Consider the following 18,850-nt stretch of genomic DNA (forward strand, 5'->3'; position numbering starts at 1 on the left):
CACACGTGTGTTTGTTTACATCTCATGCAGCTATAGCCTACATCATTGTCACATCATTGTCCCAAATTCTTTTACTGCCTATGACAAAATCACGGTTTAGTAACGCAGTAACTGCAGGCTGCTTGCAGGAAAGTAAAGTAATCTAATTACTATTTTTGCAATTGTAATCCCTTACTTTACTCATTACTTGAAAAAAGTAATTGGATTACAGTACTTCTAACGCGTTACTGCCCATCACTGCTGACAGCACAGCTAGTGTGAAAAAGAAAATTAGGAACCACGAGAGCTACATTATGATGGGGTTTACTCAGGGAAAGGACTGCCGAGAGTGCGTGATATGCGGTGAAAAGCTAGCTAATGATAGCATGAAACCCAGCAAAATGCAAATGGCACCAGGTGACAAAGCATCCTGAAACGGTTGGGAATGATCAGGTTTTTTTTCTACAGAAAGAACAGCTTCTTAAGGCAAACAAGCCAATGGATATCAGATCCGCGTTTAATAGGGCTGGCAGTGATATACAGAAGGCTACTGAACCTTCTTTTGAGTGCTCGCTTTTAATAGCAAAAGCAAAAAAACCTCACAACATTGGCGAGCAGCTCATCAAACCAGCTTGCATTAAAATAGTTGGCCCACAGGTGGCAGAGAAACTAAAAACTGTGCCACTCTCGAACAACACAGTGAAAGACCGAATCGATAAGATGGCAAATAACTGTACAATGAAACGAATAAGCGTCTCCAAGGCGCAGAGTCTAACATCATACAATGTAAGGAGGCGCTTGACGCATTCGTGCGAAAACTGGAGTATAGGGTCGGGAAGATGGAAAAGGGAGAGCAACAACAGTTCCCACTACTGCTGAAACAATGCAAAAATGATCCTGAAACGATCCCTGTATCTGTCCGTCGTGAATTTACCAGACACATGAACGCATTGCAAAATGAGATTAAATCACGGTTTGCTGACACAGATGAATACGTATCGAAAGAATCGTGGGTATTGGATCCCTTTATTGCAAAAGTCGAGGATGTGCAATACCTTGATTGTGAAGATGAGCTCACCGATATCCAGGCCAACACTCTGTCAAAGAAATATTTCCAGGTAGGCCTATAATATTGCATTCAATATTGTATCACTGTTAGCAATAAGCATCTGTGCTCGCGCTAATTGGGATGTTGGACATTATTAAGCATAATTCAATTAATTCTTTCTTTAATTCATTCAAGGAACACGGATTTAAAAAGTTTTGGATCGTGAAGGCACCCAGCATTGCTCCAAGAATCTGCATGCCACAACAAGGATCATACTCCCGTTCAGTACCACGTATCTTTCAGAAACGGCCTTCAGTGCACTTGTCGCCATCAAAACAAAAGCGCGCAACAGACTGGAGGTGCACAACGACTTTAGACTGGCTGTCACTCATATTACACCTGACATTCCAGCCCTGGCTGTGGGTATGCAAGCCCAAGGTTCACATTAATGATTTCATCTTTTTTTTGTTCATTGTTCATTTGTTATTTTTTTTGTTCATTGCTTGGTGAAGATGGAATGATTACTAAGCGGTAGGAAACTTGAGGGAAAAGATTTTAGAACAGAATGATGTTCATTTTTTTTTTTTTTTTTTGAAGCACAGCACAGCTTGGATATTTCACATGTTTAATGTCAACTGCTGCTTGCGTGCTGCTACATTTATTAAATAAAGGCACACAAAATAAAAACGTATGATTTTCCTTTAATTTGGGGGGCGCGAATTCCACCAGAAGTAAATTAGGGGGGCCCTGGAGAAAAAAGGTTGGGAACCACTGATTTAGACAATGGAAATTAACTCTGATTAGCAATGCTTTTAGGTGATATAGTGTTTTCTATCCATACTCTCTACATTTGTTGTTTTTGTTTATTTTTATTTTTCAACATGAATGTTTTTTTGGTTTGATGCTCTGTTTGGAGTAGAGGTCTGCACTCCCGCGGTAGACCCGCGGGTCCCGACGCAAAAGAGTGCGGCGCGGGACAACTTTTGAAAGCTCTTTGCGGGAGTGGGCGGGATGAGAGAGGTGCGTTCGCGGGTGCGGGACAAACCGATGATTCACTGCACTCCCGCAAATTAAATATGTGCATCAGTGGCGTAACTATAGTAGGTGCAGCAAGTGCAGTCGCACCAGGGCCCGTGACCTCCCGGGGCCCGTCGCTACCCCCGCTCTGCCTCCTTTTTTTTTTTTTTTTTAGAACTTTAGAGCACGGAGAGTGAAGCGTCACTTTGACGATCTATCGGAAGATGAGCGCTTAACCGATGCAGAGAGTCAAAGTGCAGGTATTTTATGCAACTCTGGACATCATAATCAGTCAGCTCTCCCAAAGATTTGCAAGTATGCGGGAAACTTGTCATGTGTTTGAGTCTTTACGTATGACCCTTCAACTCGCAGGTGATGATGAACTGCTTGAAAAGGCAAGACGTTTGTCAGACCATTAGGGGCATTGCACCGACATTCCCAACACAACTCCTCTCATTCAGGTCTTGCTTTAAAGCAGAGATTTCACAGATGTCATCTATTTTTCAACTTGCCAAAATGCTGGTGGTAGATTATGACAGTGTAACATCCACATTCGGGGAAGTGTGTAGCCTACTCATGTTGTTTCTGACATTGCCTGTGACTGTGGCAACAGCTAAGCGATCTTTTTCCAAACTCAAATGTATTAAGACCTATACCTAAGGAGCAGCATGGGGCAGGAGAGGCTCCGTGGGTTAGCTATCCTGTCCATTGAAAATACGAGAGCCAGAGCATTAAATATTGGGAACATCATTGACGATTTTGCACAACGAAAGGCTCGTAAGATGGCCTTCTTCTAATGGCCTAATTCACGCATATTGGGGATTGTATGCATATGAATAATTTTATTTGGTTTCTGGACGGTTAAATAAGTTAGGCTACATTAAGTTTTGTTTCTGCGCAGTGCGAGTTTATAAGCAAGCAATCTACGCTTGCAGTTTCAGCAGAGGGTTGAAGAGGCGCATTGAGTGTTCCCATAATTCCATGCGAGTTGATGTTAATGCAGTAATATTAGATTACCCTGGCCTGCAGGCTGTTAATAAAATCATTTTTTAATGTTTTGACATGTAATGGATATGTAGTCGTGTGTTTTTCATTTGAAATTGTAATCTGTAACTAAACTACTTCGGTGCCTCAGGCCCTTTGCATAAACAATTGAAGTCACCCTTAATGTGTATTGCATGTATCAGAGCTAATTCATCTTGGGCCAAATTCGTTGGTATGGGGCCCGTGTAGCGCTCTCGCACCTGGGCCCACCATTGGCTTGTTACGCCACTGATGTGCATAAAATGAAATATGGAAATGATTAAAGTAATGTTCATAACTATAGTTCAGCTGGATGTTCTGTTAGGCAGCATTAAAAAAACGGGGTTTGAGCATAACTGACGGATAGCAGGCCTATAGCCTATATTGTCGTTTACGTGTGTTCAATTTGTTCCTGCTGCTCAGTCAAAACTCGAAATCGAAAGCATGACAGAGGAAGAGGGCACCAGACTAGGCCTACTTCAGTTGTTAGCCTACATTCAGAACCAAGAAACTGACATCTGGAATCTTTCTCAGGTGTGTGTGCTCCTTTCGTGAGACATGAAGAAAAACTGAATAGGCTATCCCTCCTGCATGCGGGCTTTAGCGGGCGGGAGCGGGACATCATGTTACAGATGCGGGACTAAAATTACACATTAATGCGGGAGCGGGCGGGAGCGGGCCAGAATATTACAGGAGTGGGCGGGCGCGGGACTGAAAAAAATCAGTCCCGCGCAGACCTCTAGTTTGGAGCTTAGATTATGGATTAACAAGGACATTTAGGTGCTCTTCTGATGTTTGATTTTCTATTGCTTTGATATTCCCTTTACAGGCAATGAAACACAACATGTGCAATGCTTCAGCAATGATGATCTTTATTGAAACATGTGTTCACCACATTGCATGAGTTGTCAAAAGAAAATAACAGTGGTCACCAAAGGAAATGATGGTAACTTAAAACAATATCAAAGATGTTGCTTAGCTGAGATAAATACAAGGAGGTTATCACCCCTTTAGAATGTTAAAGAGTCCATATTTTCTCCTACGGAGAATGATTGCAGCTTTGGTTTCTACTTGCACTGCGTCTTACTGGTGGAGAGCGAATGGAAGCTCAACCTCCAGCTTTCCATTGCTTACTCTCAGGTAAACATTTTCCACACCATGGGGCAGGATGGCAGCGACACGGGTGAGGATCTGATCCACCACAGACCTGACGAACTCCAAAGCGTGCTTGATGGTGTCGTTAACCTCCTGCACATTCAGCAGGGAGTCTACATGCTCTGTCACGGTCTTCAGCATAGCGAGATAGTTGTGGTAGAGGGTGTTGATGTACACAGAAACGGTGTCCAGGATGTCAGAGTGCAAGCTGTCGACAAAGCCCTGGGCCTTCTCAACAACGTCTTGGAGGGTCTGTCCCACCTTCTCCAGGATATGGTCAAGGCTCTCCAGATTTTTCACCATCTCCACAACCTTTGTCAAGACGGCCTTCACCTGGTCCAGAACCTGGCTTCCAGTCAAAACCTCACCAGAGGGCATGGTCACCTGGATTTTGCTGATGGTGTCAACAACTGGTGTGAGGTAGGCATACAGGTTATCAGTGATCACCTGCAGAAGCTGCTCAAGCACTGTGCCAACGTTGGTTGTGATCTTGTGCACAATTTCGAGGAGAGTAGCTTTCTCCATTCCTGGCAGCTCGATCTGGGTCTCCCTCAGGAACTTGATGGCAGCATCAAGCAGGACCTGAACGGTCTTCTGGTACTGAACAACGACATCCCTGAAGAGGACAGACAGCTGGCTCATCTCGGGGGCGTGGCTCTTGGCAGTGTTGTAGGCCTCAGTGACTACACTAACGAGTGTGTTCTTCACGCTCTCAAGAGCGCTGACGATGCCGTACTTGTCCAAGAAGCTGATCAGGGTTGAGGTGATGGCAGGAACTCTTTCCTCCAGACCAGCAATGATGTCCTTTGGGGCATCCAGGTTGTAGGCAGCCTGCAGGTGCAGCCTGTCTCCATCCTTGGCAGCAGCTCTGATGGTCAGAATCTCCACATCACTCTCAGGGGCAGACTGTGACAAAAACAAGGTAAATAGAGATCAGGAGGGTGATTTTGTTTAAAAAAAAATATATATATATATATTATGTGTGTGTGAACCAGCTATACCATACAAAAATGGAAATGTTATCAAAAATAATACTTACAGCATAGCGACTGTACAGTCTAGCATAAAGCTGGGATGGGACCCTGCCCTGGAGCTGAAGTCCGAGGAAGCCAGTGGATGGAGTAGAGATGGAAGCACTGGCACCATCCTTGCGTGCTGCATAGCGGAAGTTCACATCAGTGAAGGTGGGGCTGCTGATATCCACATTGACAGAGTGGCGGAAAGCACTGAAAAATTAAGAAATAAATTAAAAATCAAATGTTGCAGTTGAATGCTTCTAAGTATGAAGTATTTACTATAAACAACTGTTTTGGATTTTTTTTCATACTTACCCATCATCAGACATGGCTGCAGTAAGAATATTCTGAATATCAACATTCAGGTCAGCATGTGTGAGGACAGCCTTGCCAGTCAGACTCAGAGCAGCGCTCTCCACAGCAGATGCAATGGAGCCTTTATTGAAAAACAGAGACATGGTTTGTAAAATATATGGGTCTCGCAAAGTGACTCATAATATAGATGTCCTTTTAGTAATATGGCCATAGGAAAATGACAGTGGATTTAATACTCACTATCCAGGTCATAGACCAGGAACTCGACAGGGGATGTTGCAGAGATTTTGAAGGCTCCCTTGGCATTAGGGATTTCAGCCTCTACTTCAGCGGCAGCAGTAGTGGTGTACACTGGGGTGACAATCTTGGCATTGATGGCAGCCTTCTGTTTTCCAGCGGTCAGTTCAAGAACAGTCTTGTCATAGATGCTGAATTCACCCAGGGTGCTTGGCTGAGCAAGATCAACTTCCACATCAGCAGCCAGAGAGCTCAGGGGAGAAAGGTCAATGGTGGCCTTGGCAGAGTGCTTTCCCTTGGTGTTCAGGGCAGCCACATTGATTTCGTTGTTGGAGTCAATTTTCACAGTGGAATACACACGGCTCAGGCCTGCTTCAAGAGCAATGTCTTCATCAAGATCAAGCTCAACCTTCAGGTCTCCATGGCTGATGTGCGCATTGCCATTGCTCTTCAAAGTTGAGCGAAGACCATTCTCGTTCAGGTAGGCATTAGCGGTGTTGTCCAGGGCTCCCTTTACAAGACCAGTGTCCAGGATGGTTCCATCAATGTGCCCCTTTGTGGATGATTCTACGGACAGGAAGTAGAGACCAGCCTCAAGTTTCAGGCTGTTCTCAGCATCTCCAGAACCAACAGCCTTGATGACTGGGATGTCCAAGGTGTACTTGATCTTGAGAGTAGAGGCTGCTTGGGGATGTTCCTTTGTGTCAGCTGTCAGGTGATGGTTGGCCTCAGCAGTGAGGATGGCCAGATTCACCTTTGCATCAGTTGTAGCAGAAAGGGAAGCTTCCAGCTCTTCAGTCTTCAGGTTCAGAGTGCTGTCATGGGTAGCCTGAACATGAGCATTCTCCAGGGAAAGTGTTGTGGCCAGTTTCACACCTCTCTTGGTAGTAAGGCTGCTGGTACCGTCAATCTTGGCCTTCAGACCCTCAAAGACGGATGCAGAGATGGCACCGATGCGGATCACAACGTCATCCTCAGCAGACACCTCAGCATTGACATTCAGGTTGATGATGGAGGACTTGAAAGAGGCTTCAGAGACCAGGCTGCCAATGGCAGGAATGTGAATCAGGCCCAGATCCAGAAGGGGAGCAAACTTGCTCTTCTTGTACACAATCTTGGCATCCACATCAACTGTCTGCTCAGTGGAAGTCAGCAGGTGCTTCAGACCAGTGTGCTCATACAGATTGATGTCATTGATGGCTGGGGTCTTGAAATCAATGATTGGCACAGCAAGCTCAGGAATGCTAATGGGCACAGTCAAAAAGTCAAGGTTGGCTTCAGCATCAACAGCAGCGTAGACTCCAGTTTCTGCCTGGTTGTTTTCAACAGTTACATTGTAACCAATCTTGTACTGGTTAAGCTTGACAAGGGCCAGGGTGTTAATGTGCTGATGATCATAATTCAGGGTGACAGAGTAGTCATTCTGGAGATCAAGCTTAGCTGATAGTGTGTCAGCCAGGTTGGTCTTGGCATTGCCCTTGTTCTGGAAGTCGAGCACAACCTCAATGGGCTTAATCATGGCATGGATGGAGTTTGACAGGGTTCCACTGAGAGCACCAGCCAGTTCTGTGTCATGATTGGCCTTGATTTCAACCTTCAAGTCACCCAGGTCAGCCTTTCCAGAGGCGGTAAGCAGGCTGTTCTTGATGATTGGAGACTCGGTTTCAACACGGGCATCAAAGTTCAGGTAGCTGAGGACAACAGCATCAGCCTTCAACACCTGCTTCATCTTGAGAATGGCACTATTGATGTCACCAGTGTATGTCAACTTGGCAGTGCTGAAGTCCATGGTATAGTGCAGGTCACTCTTGAGTGTTCCCTCATCAGAGTAGTCAGGCAGGGCAAACTTGGTAGTTCCCTCATGCCCAATGGTCAGAGTGATGGTATGACCTTCCAGACGAGCAGCTGCCTTTTGAGACAGATGACTTTCGCTGGTGTATGAGATCAGGGCAATGTTGATCTGGTGGTGGTAGGTTGTGTCGAGAGCCAAAGACAAACCATCAATAACTGCATTGTTGACCAACTCAGCTGTGATGGGAGATGTGGTTATCTTCACAGTGGTCTTAGCAGTGCCCTGGGGAGGGAGGCTCACTGTTGCCTCATGGTCAACAGCAAGGATGGAAGAAGTGAACTTCAGGCTTTCTGCGACATGAATCTGGTTAATGTCTGGGAACTTCACGCTAGCACTGGAGTCCAGGTTGCAATCCAGTCCCTCAAACATGGAAGAAGATCCTTGGGCAGTCAGAGAGGCTGTGTACTGGGGAGTTGTCTCGCTCTCTGGAGCATTTTGGAATTCAGCAGCAGACCGGAGGTTGTAAATAGGAGTGTTCACTTTAATTTCACCATAGAGCTTTCCAAAAGCTGGCACCATCAGCTCAGTGGGAATGTGAGGGAGCTTAATCTCAGGGATGGTCAAAGGAATGTCAATCAGATCCTCAGGATTGATCTTGGGGAAGGCAGGGAGAGAAATCTCTGGGAGGCTGATCTCTGGCAGTGAAATAACAGACAGGCCACTCAATGTTGACAGAACATAGTTGATAAATTCTCTCGCTGCCTCAACCTTCTGTGGAATCTCAAGAGAGGCAATGAGTGTGTTCAGCTCGGCAGTGTAAGCAGCAATTTTCTCATTGGCATGATCTACAAAGGCATTGTAGTCAAATGACTTAACACTTTGCACAAAAGCATCAAGGTATTCATTCAAGTGCTCAATAGCCTGCTTGATCTCTGTGGCCTTCAGGTAGTTGGTAGCATCTTCCAGTGTGACAGGGATGTGGATGGTCTTCAAAGTGTCAGCAACAACCTGTACAGTCTCATCAATTTTGAATTTCTTGATGAGCTCAACAACCTTCTCCAGGATCGCTTCAACTGTCTTGTCAAGTTCATATTTAACAAGTACAGTTTTCACGTTAGCATAGACTACATTCAGCTTACCAATGATGTCCAATTCTGTCACCAGGGATTTCACTGTGTCTACAATCTTGTTAATTTGTTCTGTTGGAATTTGAGCCACAAGCTGATTGGTCAGACCTTCAATGTCAATGGAGAGAATCAGGCTTTTCAGATCCTCAACAAACTGAGCCAGGCTGAAGCTGGAAATCATTTGTTTCAGTTCACCCACTCTTTCCTCAAGTTTGGCTTTGATGGCATACTGGGCATCCAGGTCATGCAAGAGAGCAATGCTGCTGTCCTTCAGTTTCATCAGATCAATCTGCTTAATCAGATCTTCAACCAGCTCAATGACTGCAACAAGCATGGCATTGAAGTCATATTCCTCATTCAGTGCATTGAGCTCCTCAGTCAGCCTCTTGACAACTGTTTCAGACAGTGTTCCACTGGCAATCAGCTCTTTGGTCAGTCTCACGGTATCGTTGACACGGGCAGCCAGATCAGTCAGAAGCTTCTCAAGTGCAGCCCTCAGGTTCATCAAAGTAGCCTCCAAGTCTTCAAGGGTGATGACATACTCTCTGGAAAGGGATAGCAGGTCTTCTTTGAGCTGGATTGCTCTTCCCTCCACATTCAGTTCCTTCACAAAGTCACTGATGTGCTGGGGGATACTCTCCAACTTGTTAACAAGGTCCTCCCTGGTGATGATAGTCTTCAGGGCCTCTGCAGTGCTCACAATGGCAATTTTCAGATCTTCAAGTAGAGCGGGTACACTCTCAACAAAAGGCAGGTGGATGACATGGCTAGAAGTGCTCTTGTCATACTTCAAGAATCCAGAAACAGCAAACTCTTGGTTCTCACTGTCAGCTGTGTTGAGCAGACTGGTCAGGATTGCTCCTGACACTTCCAGGCCAAGCCTCTCAGGGTTGTTGTAAACACTGACCTCCTCATTGATAGCATGGTTGTTGAATTTGGTCTTCAGTGTCACATGAGCCTTCTGGTCAGAGGGAGTCAGGAGGGTTTCAATCTTGTTGTCAAGCCCAGTCTCAATAGCAACACCATTGTCAAGGTTTTGGGAGGTAGAGATTCTGCATTCATGAGAGTGTGCGAATGCCAGTGGCTCTGCCTTCATGAGGAACTTGGTGTAAACTTGAGCAGTGTGCTTTCCATACATGGTCAGGTCAGCATCAGCATTGGCAATGGCATCAAGGTTGAAGCTGAAGGGGACAGCTGTGGCACGGCTGGTGGTATCAAAACGGAGAACCTGAGAGTTGAAGCGGGCATCATTGCTAATTTTAATAGCAAGTCCAGGAACAAATACCTCAGTGTTCTGGCTCAGGTGAGAGCCCAGAAGCATACCAGTTGTGCTGCACTTGGCATTGGCAGTCATGTCAGCATACTTGATTTCATAAGTGTGCTTGAGCTCCTGTTCACCATAGGCTGCCTTCAGGCTTCCAGTCAGATCAGCCTTATAGGCCTCTGCCTTAAGCTCAGCATGATTCTCCAAGTGCATGTCAGCAAATTCACCCTTGATGTCAATGTTGAGGTCAACCTTGGATGCATCAATGGTACCGCTGAAGGTGTTCTCCAGCTTCAGAGGGCTCTGCAGGGAGGTGGCTCCATTGGTTGTCAGGCCATCCTTGTTCAGTGTCAAAGATGCTTTGTGAGTGGCAGTGTTTTCGGCAAGCTTAACATCAGCATCACTGTTCACAGCTAGTCCATTGACGTCCAGGACTGCAGTCACAAGGGAATGGATGCGGTTTTCTGCATGGTCAGCACTTGTTTCCATCTTGATATTAACAGCTCCAGCACCAGCAGAGGCTTCAGCCACATTCTGAATCTTAAGGCCAAGGGCATCTGCCTTGGTATCAGACTTCCCAGCCAGTGTGGAATCCTTGAAGGTGACTTCAGCATGGTGCAGCAAGGTGTCATCAAATGCAACGGTGTTAGATGTGGCAGATAGCTCACCATTAGCAAAGGCAGCAACAAATGTGTTCTGGGCCTTGACAAGGGTGGAATCGATCTTCAGTGAAGAATCGATCTTAGCCTCTGGCTTGAGTGGGAAGAATTCGATCGTCTGGGAGATGGTGGCAGCACCATAAACAGGGCCAGCTCTGAGGGATGCCTCCAGGTTTCCATTTCCAGAGATCTCTTCTGTGTTCAGACCAGCATCACCGTGATACTCCAGAGACACCTGGACACCAAGAGGGCTGGTTGCCTCAATCTTGCTGTTGGACTTCAGGTTGAACTTGTCAGCAATAGTTGCTACCTCCACAATGCTAACGCTGGCATCAATGAGCTTGTGGTTAACATGTGTCTTCACTTCAGCCTTGAGGGAATCACCAGGTGTACCAGCAAGCAGTGCAGATGCTATATTAAGAGAATATATTTCAATATTATTTAAAACAAATGTATGGAAATGTGTTTAAAATGTCATTTCAGAATTGCATGTAGTTATTAATAAACATGAAAAAAGATACACAACTAAAAATGAAGTGTTCAGTATTCACCTTCAGCCTTGAAGCAGAAGATATCTACAGGGCAGCTGCCAGTGAGCTCCACATTAGCAGAATAGCTGGGGTGGTCAACTGGATCTCTACCAGCAGAAACATCGGCCTCCAGGTTGTACAAGTTGCTGTGCACCTTGGCGGACACTTCAGCCTTTCCGAAGACGGGTACAGACACAGACACCTGCTCTGGAATGAAGACCTCGGGGAGAGGAATGGCAACAGAGGCAACCTCCAGACCCAGCTGGGGCACAGTCAGGTGAGGAGTGGTGAGAGCAGCAGGGAAGTTCAGGTCTCCAGAGGATTTTCCTCCAAGAGGCAGAGGAATGGCAATGGTGTAGTAGTGCTTGCCAAAGTGGTATTTGGCATCAGCCTCACTGTAAATGAAGAGAAATTATTGAATGAAATATAAATAAGCATGTTTAAATAATTACATTATATATTTATCATAGTCTTATAACCCATGAAAAGGAAATAAACACAGGATAATAAAACAGTATGCGAACGACCTGCAAAGTTCATATGAAAACAGAACATTCTCTAGCTGATTTACCCAGTATTAAGTATTTTCATTGCTTCTCAAAATATAGATTAAATTAACTTAATATTCATACTTTTTAGCTGCCTTTAGATTTAGAGAAACAGACGAGTATCTTGTCATTTACAAAGATATACAATAGTTGCAATCTGAAATTACTTACGCATTCAGGTACAGTCTCTCGGGCAGAGAAAGCTCAGGAAGAGAGGGAAGCCTCACATTCTGCACATAAGGAAGCTCAGCCTCCAGCTTCTCCAGGTAGGCATTGGTAGTCTGAAAACAAATTAGGCCAAAATGAATAAATTAGCTATTGTGTATTACTCTGAACAACCTCTGAACTCTTAATCCCTCATAGTATTTTGAGTATTGTCATAGTAATTTAGTCATGATTCCTTTTATACCTCAACAGATTTAGCAAGGACATCACGGAAGGTCATGCCAGACTGACCAATCTGGGCATCAAGAAGACCATTCACAGAGGCCTTGACTTCATCAATGTGGGGGATGATGTTCTGGATCTCAGAGCTCACATCAGACTTAATCTCGGCTTCCAGTTTGTCAGCATCTATGGCACAAGGTGGAACATAACATATGGTATCATGTTAATCATGTTAACATTAAAAATACCTGGGGAAAGGCAAGACAGGCGCAGGATGTTAATGAATGTAGATTACCACTCACCGTATTTCAGAACAATCTTCTGGGCAGAGGAAGTCTCTGGCAGCTTAACATCAGTTTCCAGTTCCAGGGTCAGGCCCTCGGCACGGTGGAGGTGTGCAGAGACTTTGGCATCAGCCTTCAGTACAGGCACAAGGAGCTGAAGGTCCAGAGTGGCGTCCTTCATTCCCTCAATTCTGTAAGAGACGGCCATAGTGGTTACGACTTGTCATAGCACAGTCCTGGAAAACAGTGTTATAAAACAAGATATTTGTCATGATCAACAAAAGATATAATTTTTCGTACTTGGCCAGGGCAACCAGAGAGGCTTGAGGAATGTTCTTGTTGACGAGGTCAATCTGGACAGAGTGTGTGGCCTTGCCCTTGGTGTTAGGGTCGACAGAGCCAAGCCTGAGTCCAACCTCCAGGTCATAATCTGGGATCTGCAGATCAGCTTCAACGGTGTACTGCTGCCTGTTGAACTTCACAGTTGCTGTAGCCTCAGCGGCTGCTCCTGTGATAGAAGCAGACAGTTATGCCAGTGCTCTCATTTAACCTGTTATCAATGTAATTTTCATTTGATAACTGTTCGGTAATACACTATATTGATATTTTAGGTGAATGTATTAGTGTTCAGCATTTTAGACACTGTATTTACCTTCAGCCTTCAGAGTCAAAGTCACTTTGTCAGTCTTGTCTTCATAGGAATGGTCAATGTTGGCAATGTATTCTGAGATTTCACCAGTAGGATGCAGCTCAATGGCAAGCCTAAAGGAAAAGATAAATGTTTCAGCATTTCTGACAACAACTGACAGGATAGGAACTATTTTAGGTACTTTTAAGAAACTGCCGTTTCTGCTTGATTTGCTTACTTGCTGTCTCCAGTGAAGGGGAAGTAGGGAGACTCATCGGTGTGCATAGCATCAGAGTACTGCAGAGCTGTGCAGTACTTCATGCCAGCGAAGACTGGTGTGCACTCTGTCACATCAACTCTCTCTCCTGTGGTTGGGATGCTCTTGATCTCAGCACCATGCACAGACACCAGGGAGTTGCTATTGTAAGGGAGAAAAAAGATTGTGTTAACTAGGTTTACTTTCAGTTATGTCTTAAATTGCCTTCCTTAATATTTATTCTTAAAAGGGATGATATAAAGATCCAAACATACGTGAGGCTGACGAGCTTGGTAGGGCCCTGAGGAGCAGGGATGGTCAGCTTGATGTTGCTGTTGGACACAGAGACCTTGGCTTTCAGGCCACTTTCGTGGTAGATGTTGGTGTGCATCTCCAGACCAGACTGAACAAAGTCAGGGAAGTGGGCTCCAACCTCAGTCACAAACTCAATGCCAGCAGATGGCATGAATGCCACCTCACTCTGTGGATGAAGGGGAAGGGAAAGTGGAATTTAACATTTGTTGTGGTAGCATACTTGTGTTGAATTATTTGATAGTATGCCGTTAGTTTTCTTACCATGTCAGAGGAAAGGTGCACTCCTCCCTTGATTCCAGGTGTGAAGGTACCAGACAGGGCAACCCTCAGAGGAACACCAGGGCCGGTTGGCAGGTAGAACTCATTGTCCATGAAGATGTAGTGGGCAAACAGCTCATTGTCAGCACTGGTCAGCAGTCCCTTGATGAACTATAAAGCATTGATATAAATAAATAAACAACTAAAGATTGTGGCTATCTTCCTGGTATGCTTTGAGATAACAAGACTATGAAAAGTTGACTTGTTTCTGGCTCTGGACTCACGTCAGTGGGGAACATTTTCAGGAGGTTGTCAATCATCAGTGCAGCGGAGTAAGCCATCTCTTCCATGTCCTTGGTCTTGAGGTAGCCAAGTTCCATTCCCAGCAGTCTCATGTAGACCATGGCCTCAGGGGCATCCTGAGCCTTCAGGTCCCTGAACAGTTTGTTGACATTGCGGCTAAGCTCTCTCAGGAGATTCTGGGAAGACTACAGTGAGACAGAAAATCAAGGTGATTTTTCACTTTTAAGACCTATCCATTTCTGATTTAAACATTAAGATCTATGAGTTCAATACCTGTCTCTTCTTCCTATCGTTCCTTAGGGAAGGAAGGATGTTCTTCAGAGTCTGGCTGAAATGGCCTGGCATCCTATCAGCAGCATAGTAAATGGTCTTCATCACAGTGTCAGGGAAGAATCCATTGGCACCAAACAGAGCCTCAACAGTTGGCTCAAGTCCCTTGCCTTCCATGCCAATCTGAAAGTGCAATTCGGTGGTAAAAATAATTAGGTGGAGCAAACAAATATTGAATTATAAATTACTTATATATATATATATATATATACTTTGTAGATACACTTTAAGGCGAGTACTTCCAGTCATACCTCAATCATGTCCACATCATAGCCAAAGGCATTCAGGGCCATATCCAGCACAACTTCCTTGGGCAAGTAGCTAGCTCCATCGAAGATCATGTTTCCCTCTAGGGATCCGACCTTGTAGTTGCGGGAGAATTTGGTTGGGTCCATGACAGTTCCAACCTCATTGCCCTGAAGAGCATCAAGGATTTTCTGCCTCAGCCTGTGCAGAAAAGAAAAACATATTAGCTCAGTCAGATGGTTAACTGTCTTTACTTCTTAGTTAGAAAGTATTATAGATACTTGAAGTTCTTGAATGTAACATACTCCTGGGTCTCAGGTGCAGTGGAGCTCAGGATGTTGGTGACATGAGAGATGACAAAGCTCTTGGCCTGTTGGTTCTCCTCAATGGGCAGGGCAGCAGCCAGCTGAGAGAGTTCAGAGGGCTGAGGGTCCTTCATCAGCACCAGGTAGGCGGCAACACGCTTCTGCAGTGGGGCAGCACCGTCCAAAAGGACCTGCATGAGCACCTGTCTGCCCTGTAAAGCAAATAAAATATGTAGCCCAGTTAGCAATATAGCTCAAAATACAGATTGCCACTAATTAGTAAAACACAAGATGACTCTGGATTACCTCCTCAGGCAGAGTGGTCTGTCTGTAGGCCTGGATGGCAGCAAGCTGAACCTCTGGGGTGGCAGCAGGCTGGTTCACACACTGGATGACGGCAGATTTAAGGGCAGGGCTGGCAGCTCCCATAGCAGCGGCCATGTTACCAATAACCTGTGTGACATAAAGATCCATAATCACTAACCAAAACTATTAACATAATGTACAGTAAAGAAGTGTGGCTGTCTGTGTGGTAGCACAGTCTGCATGTTACTGCAACACACCTTCAGGGACATGAAAATGTGCTCCTGGTCACCAGTGCAGTCTCCAATCTGCTCCAAGGCAAAGTTGGCAACAGCCTCAATCTCAGGAGTGACCTTTCCCTCAGCCTGGTACAGTCTGTGGAAAGACAGTGAACATTTAACATTCATTTCTCAATCCTCCAATCATAATTGATTTTTACTAATTGACTTTAGACATGTCTTACTTCTTGACAGCATTGCTGGCACCGTAGAAGATGGGTTTGCTCTGCTTGAACTTGGCCATTTCCAGCATGTCATGGACGAGCTGGCGAGAGGGGTTGGGCATCAGACCCATGGCGTAGACGGTGGCGTCAATCTCCATAGAAGAGCTGTCGAAGGTCCTGAGGATCTGCATGATGGCACCGCTGCACTCGGGAGTGCCGCACTGGAACAGAGCCTGGTAGGTCAGGGAGCGAGAGATTTCCAGGGCCTCGGGCACGCCAGCGGCCAGGGTCTCTGCAGACATCTTGCGGACCATGCTCACGATCCTGTGGGCCAGGTGGGCTCTCTTTTGCCCGTCGTCGGTTTTGGACAGGCCAGCCAGTTCCCTCAGGACAGCGAGAGCGGCGTCTTTGTCCTGAATAGGGCTCTTGTCCACACTGGCGTGTGGGGTCAGGGTCTGCTCATTGGCCAGAACTTCATATCAAACAGGCAAACTGTAGTTAGAAATGTCGTCTAATATTTTGTATATTTGAAAGTAAAATGACAAGATTTTGTATTTGTGTATTTTGTTAATGGAGTCCCAATCAGCCTGAAAATAAATCTTACCGGGGTCAAAGACTCTCTCGTTGTACTCAGAGACTGCCAAGAGGGTGGCCTTCTGCTTGCTGACATTGGTAACTCCATGTTTCCCCCTATGGAAATGATATCAGTTAAATAACAGTCTAAGCAGGAGAGCTTTCTTCATCTCTCACATCTGTTCATAGCTGATTTTTGGACTTACTTGTGGGAGAAAGGCACCAGGATGTGGTTCTCAAGGCATTCACCGAACACTGGGTGGTGCTCTGCATTGTCAAACTTGTAGTTGCAGGTCTGAGTGCTCTTGATCAGCTGGGCAAGAGGGTAGTGCTAAAGGGAAGGGAGAGAAGGTCCTTGTAATGATCCTTGCATGATCAACATTAACACATCAAATTGACACATCAACATCAAAAGTGTTCTCTCCTTGAATGCTTTGTTTTGTGTTTTCAGTTGCCATAGTGTCTTACCATGCCAGTGATGAGGGCCAGGGGGCTGGTGTAGTCGCTGACTGGCCTGAACTGGTCACACCTGGACAGGTCACGTGTGAGGGTGACATCTGTGGCAATGTCCTCTCTGGCGTTCACGGTGTAGTCAGTCTTGCACAATCCATAGATGGTGGGCTGGATGGGTTAAAATTCAGACATAATACTTAATGGCTTTTACTAGGTTGTTCTACTGGTAATTACAGCCACATTGCAGTAGTAAACCAGTCTTTTGCTGGAGCTTATTTAGTCTACATACCATCCTCTTGTTCCTCTCTTCCTCCATAACAGGCACAGCAAAGCCAGAGATCATTCCCCTCTTGATGTTGAGAATGTTGATAGGCTCATCGTCTTCAGGGAACAGCTTGATGATGTTGTCCCCTTCAACAGTGACCTTCAGAGGGTTCCTGGATAGGAAATTTTAGCAGCCATGTCACTTTTTAATTCATACTGACGGTGTATTTCAGCAATTAAGGGTTGAAAAGTGCTAGTGTTTAAAAGTTTGTCTTTTGAAATTTGAAGAGAAATGCTTACTTCTCCATGGCAGCCTTGAAGGCATCAGTAGTGGCTGCAGGGACAAAGACGGGCTCGCCAGCTGCATCGAAGTCAGCAACCTCGCTGAGCGTGCACTCAGTGGTGCGGACGATGTAGTGGCAGGGGCCGGGAACTTCAATCTCAACCTGTGGGCAAAAACAGGTTAGAGCTGCGAATTTGTCTCCCTTCTCTTTTCTGAAGGCATACTGTTGGCAAGGTAATTAGCACAAGGTAAGTTCATTTTTGAATTATGTTAACAATGTATGAAATTCAAAGTATTAAAAAACTAAACTACATGTGCCATACCTTGCAGCTTCCCTTGGGGCCGTTGACGGCTCCATTGAGGAAGTTGAGGGACTCGGCTTCATACAGGAATTCATACTTGTGGAAAGGCTTGTACCTCTTGGCCACTAGGGGGAGAAGAGAGAGCACTCAGATGAGGTGTCACGTGTAGTACTCATGGTTGGATAACACTAGAAATATGACCTTTATTGTTTCCATTCATTTTCAAATTAATCTTCAGAAGTAGTGGAATAGTAATGTTATTATGAATATTATTTTTCTACGATTTTTTTTATGATGTTTTGTGATTATAATGAACAAAATTTTAACAAACTTACTCAGGCATGATGCATCGTCATCAGCGTCTTTAAGGAATAAAAATAACAACATTTAATATACATTTATAATAATAGTAAATAATTGAATAGCAAGTAAAAACAGGACAATTGCAAATAAAACATGATTTATATAATAAAACAAAATAATGAATACTGAAAAAAGAAGAAACAGACCCTATTTGGAAAACATTCTGTGCACGTACAGTAAATAAAGAAAAGTAAGATTTATTTCCCTAACAGCTATATTTAAAATAACTACTCTTAAATGTTTTTCAGTTTTAAAAGTTTAGGTGTATTAAATGCATGACATTTAAATTGAAATGCATGGTTAAAATACTTTTAAGAACATATAAAAAGCATGCTAAGGATAAAACAGAATCCCCTAGATTCCAACCGACACCAAGTTTCCCTCCTACGTTTGAACTGTAAATGATGTGTTTTAGTTTCTTTTAGAAAATAACTGAAAACTACCACACCAGTACAGGAGACTGTCCTGGGCGTAATGCTTGGGCCTAGAGTTAGAGAGTAGAGGTGAGGTACTTACGGGCCAATGCGACGGCGCTGAGGAGAAGTACGAGGCAGAGCTTTGTGTCCCCCATGGTGGGTTTGCTGAAGCTCTTTCCTTTCGGGTGGACGAGTACTCAGACGAGACTGATTCACCTCCTCCAGAACTGCTCTTTTATACTCACAAGGGAGACCAGGGAGGGGTGGCTGGAACTGCAGAAATTACGGCTTTTACTCCAAAGTCCAGGTGAAATGCTCGGGTGGCAGGACAAAGGCAACTTGGTAAATTTGATCAGGGTTCAGAGTTTTCAGTCCCACTGATAACCAGATAGTAGAAACTGTACTCTTCGGGGTATTAAGTCATTTTCT

At 44.9% G+C, this 18,850-nt stretch overlaps 1 protein-coding gene across 1 annotated transcript; it reads right to left on the reverse strand.

Annotated features, from left to right (window-relative positions):
• Nucleotides 1-4,150: 4,150 nt before the first annotated feature.
• Nucleotides 4,151-18,576, reverse strand: LOC143110301 (apolipoprotein B-100-like). Its single transcript, XM_076273188.1, has 28 exons — nt 18,522-18,576; nt 17,978-18,004; nt 17,664-17,767; nt 17,358-17,503; nt 17,083-17,230; nt 16,809-16,961; nt 16,547-16,671; nt 16,355-16,457; nt 15,789-16,222; nt 15,586-15,700; nt 15,329-15,475; nt 15,023-15,234; nt 14,723-14,918; nt 14,415-14,594; nt 14,123-14,326; nt 13,842-14,009; nt 13,541-13,746; nt 13,248-13,427; nt 13,025-13,143; nt 12,682-12,883; nt 12,400-12,572; nt 12,120-12,283; nt 11,882-11,991; nt 11,184-11,557; nt 5,794-11,043; nt 5,554-5,674; nt 5,262-5,448; nt 4,151-5,128 (listed from the first exon to the last, which is right to left on the reverse strand). Exons 1-28 carry the CDS (start codon nt 18,574-18,576, stop codon nt 4,151-4,153), a joined length of 10,581 nt encoding a protein of 3,526 aa, XP_076129303.1.
• Nucleotides 18,577-18,850: the final 274 nt, after the last annotated feature.

Source organism: Alosa pseudoharengus, unplaced genomic scaffold (assembly GCF_046254945.1).
Source record: "Alosa pseudoharengus isolate Yale_2024_CS ecotype anadromous, Long Island Sound unplaced genomic scaffold, YU_APseudo_1.1 YU_APseudo_1.1_scf_7, whole genome shotgun sequence".
Taxonomy (NCBI): domain Eukaryota; kingdom Metazoa; phylum Chordata; class Actinopteri; order Clupeiformes; family Clupeidae; genus Alosa; species Alosa pseudoharengus.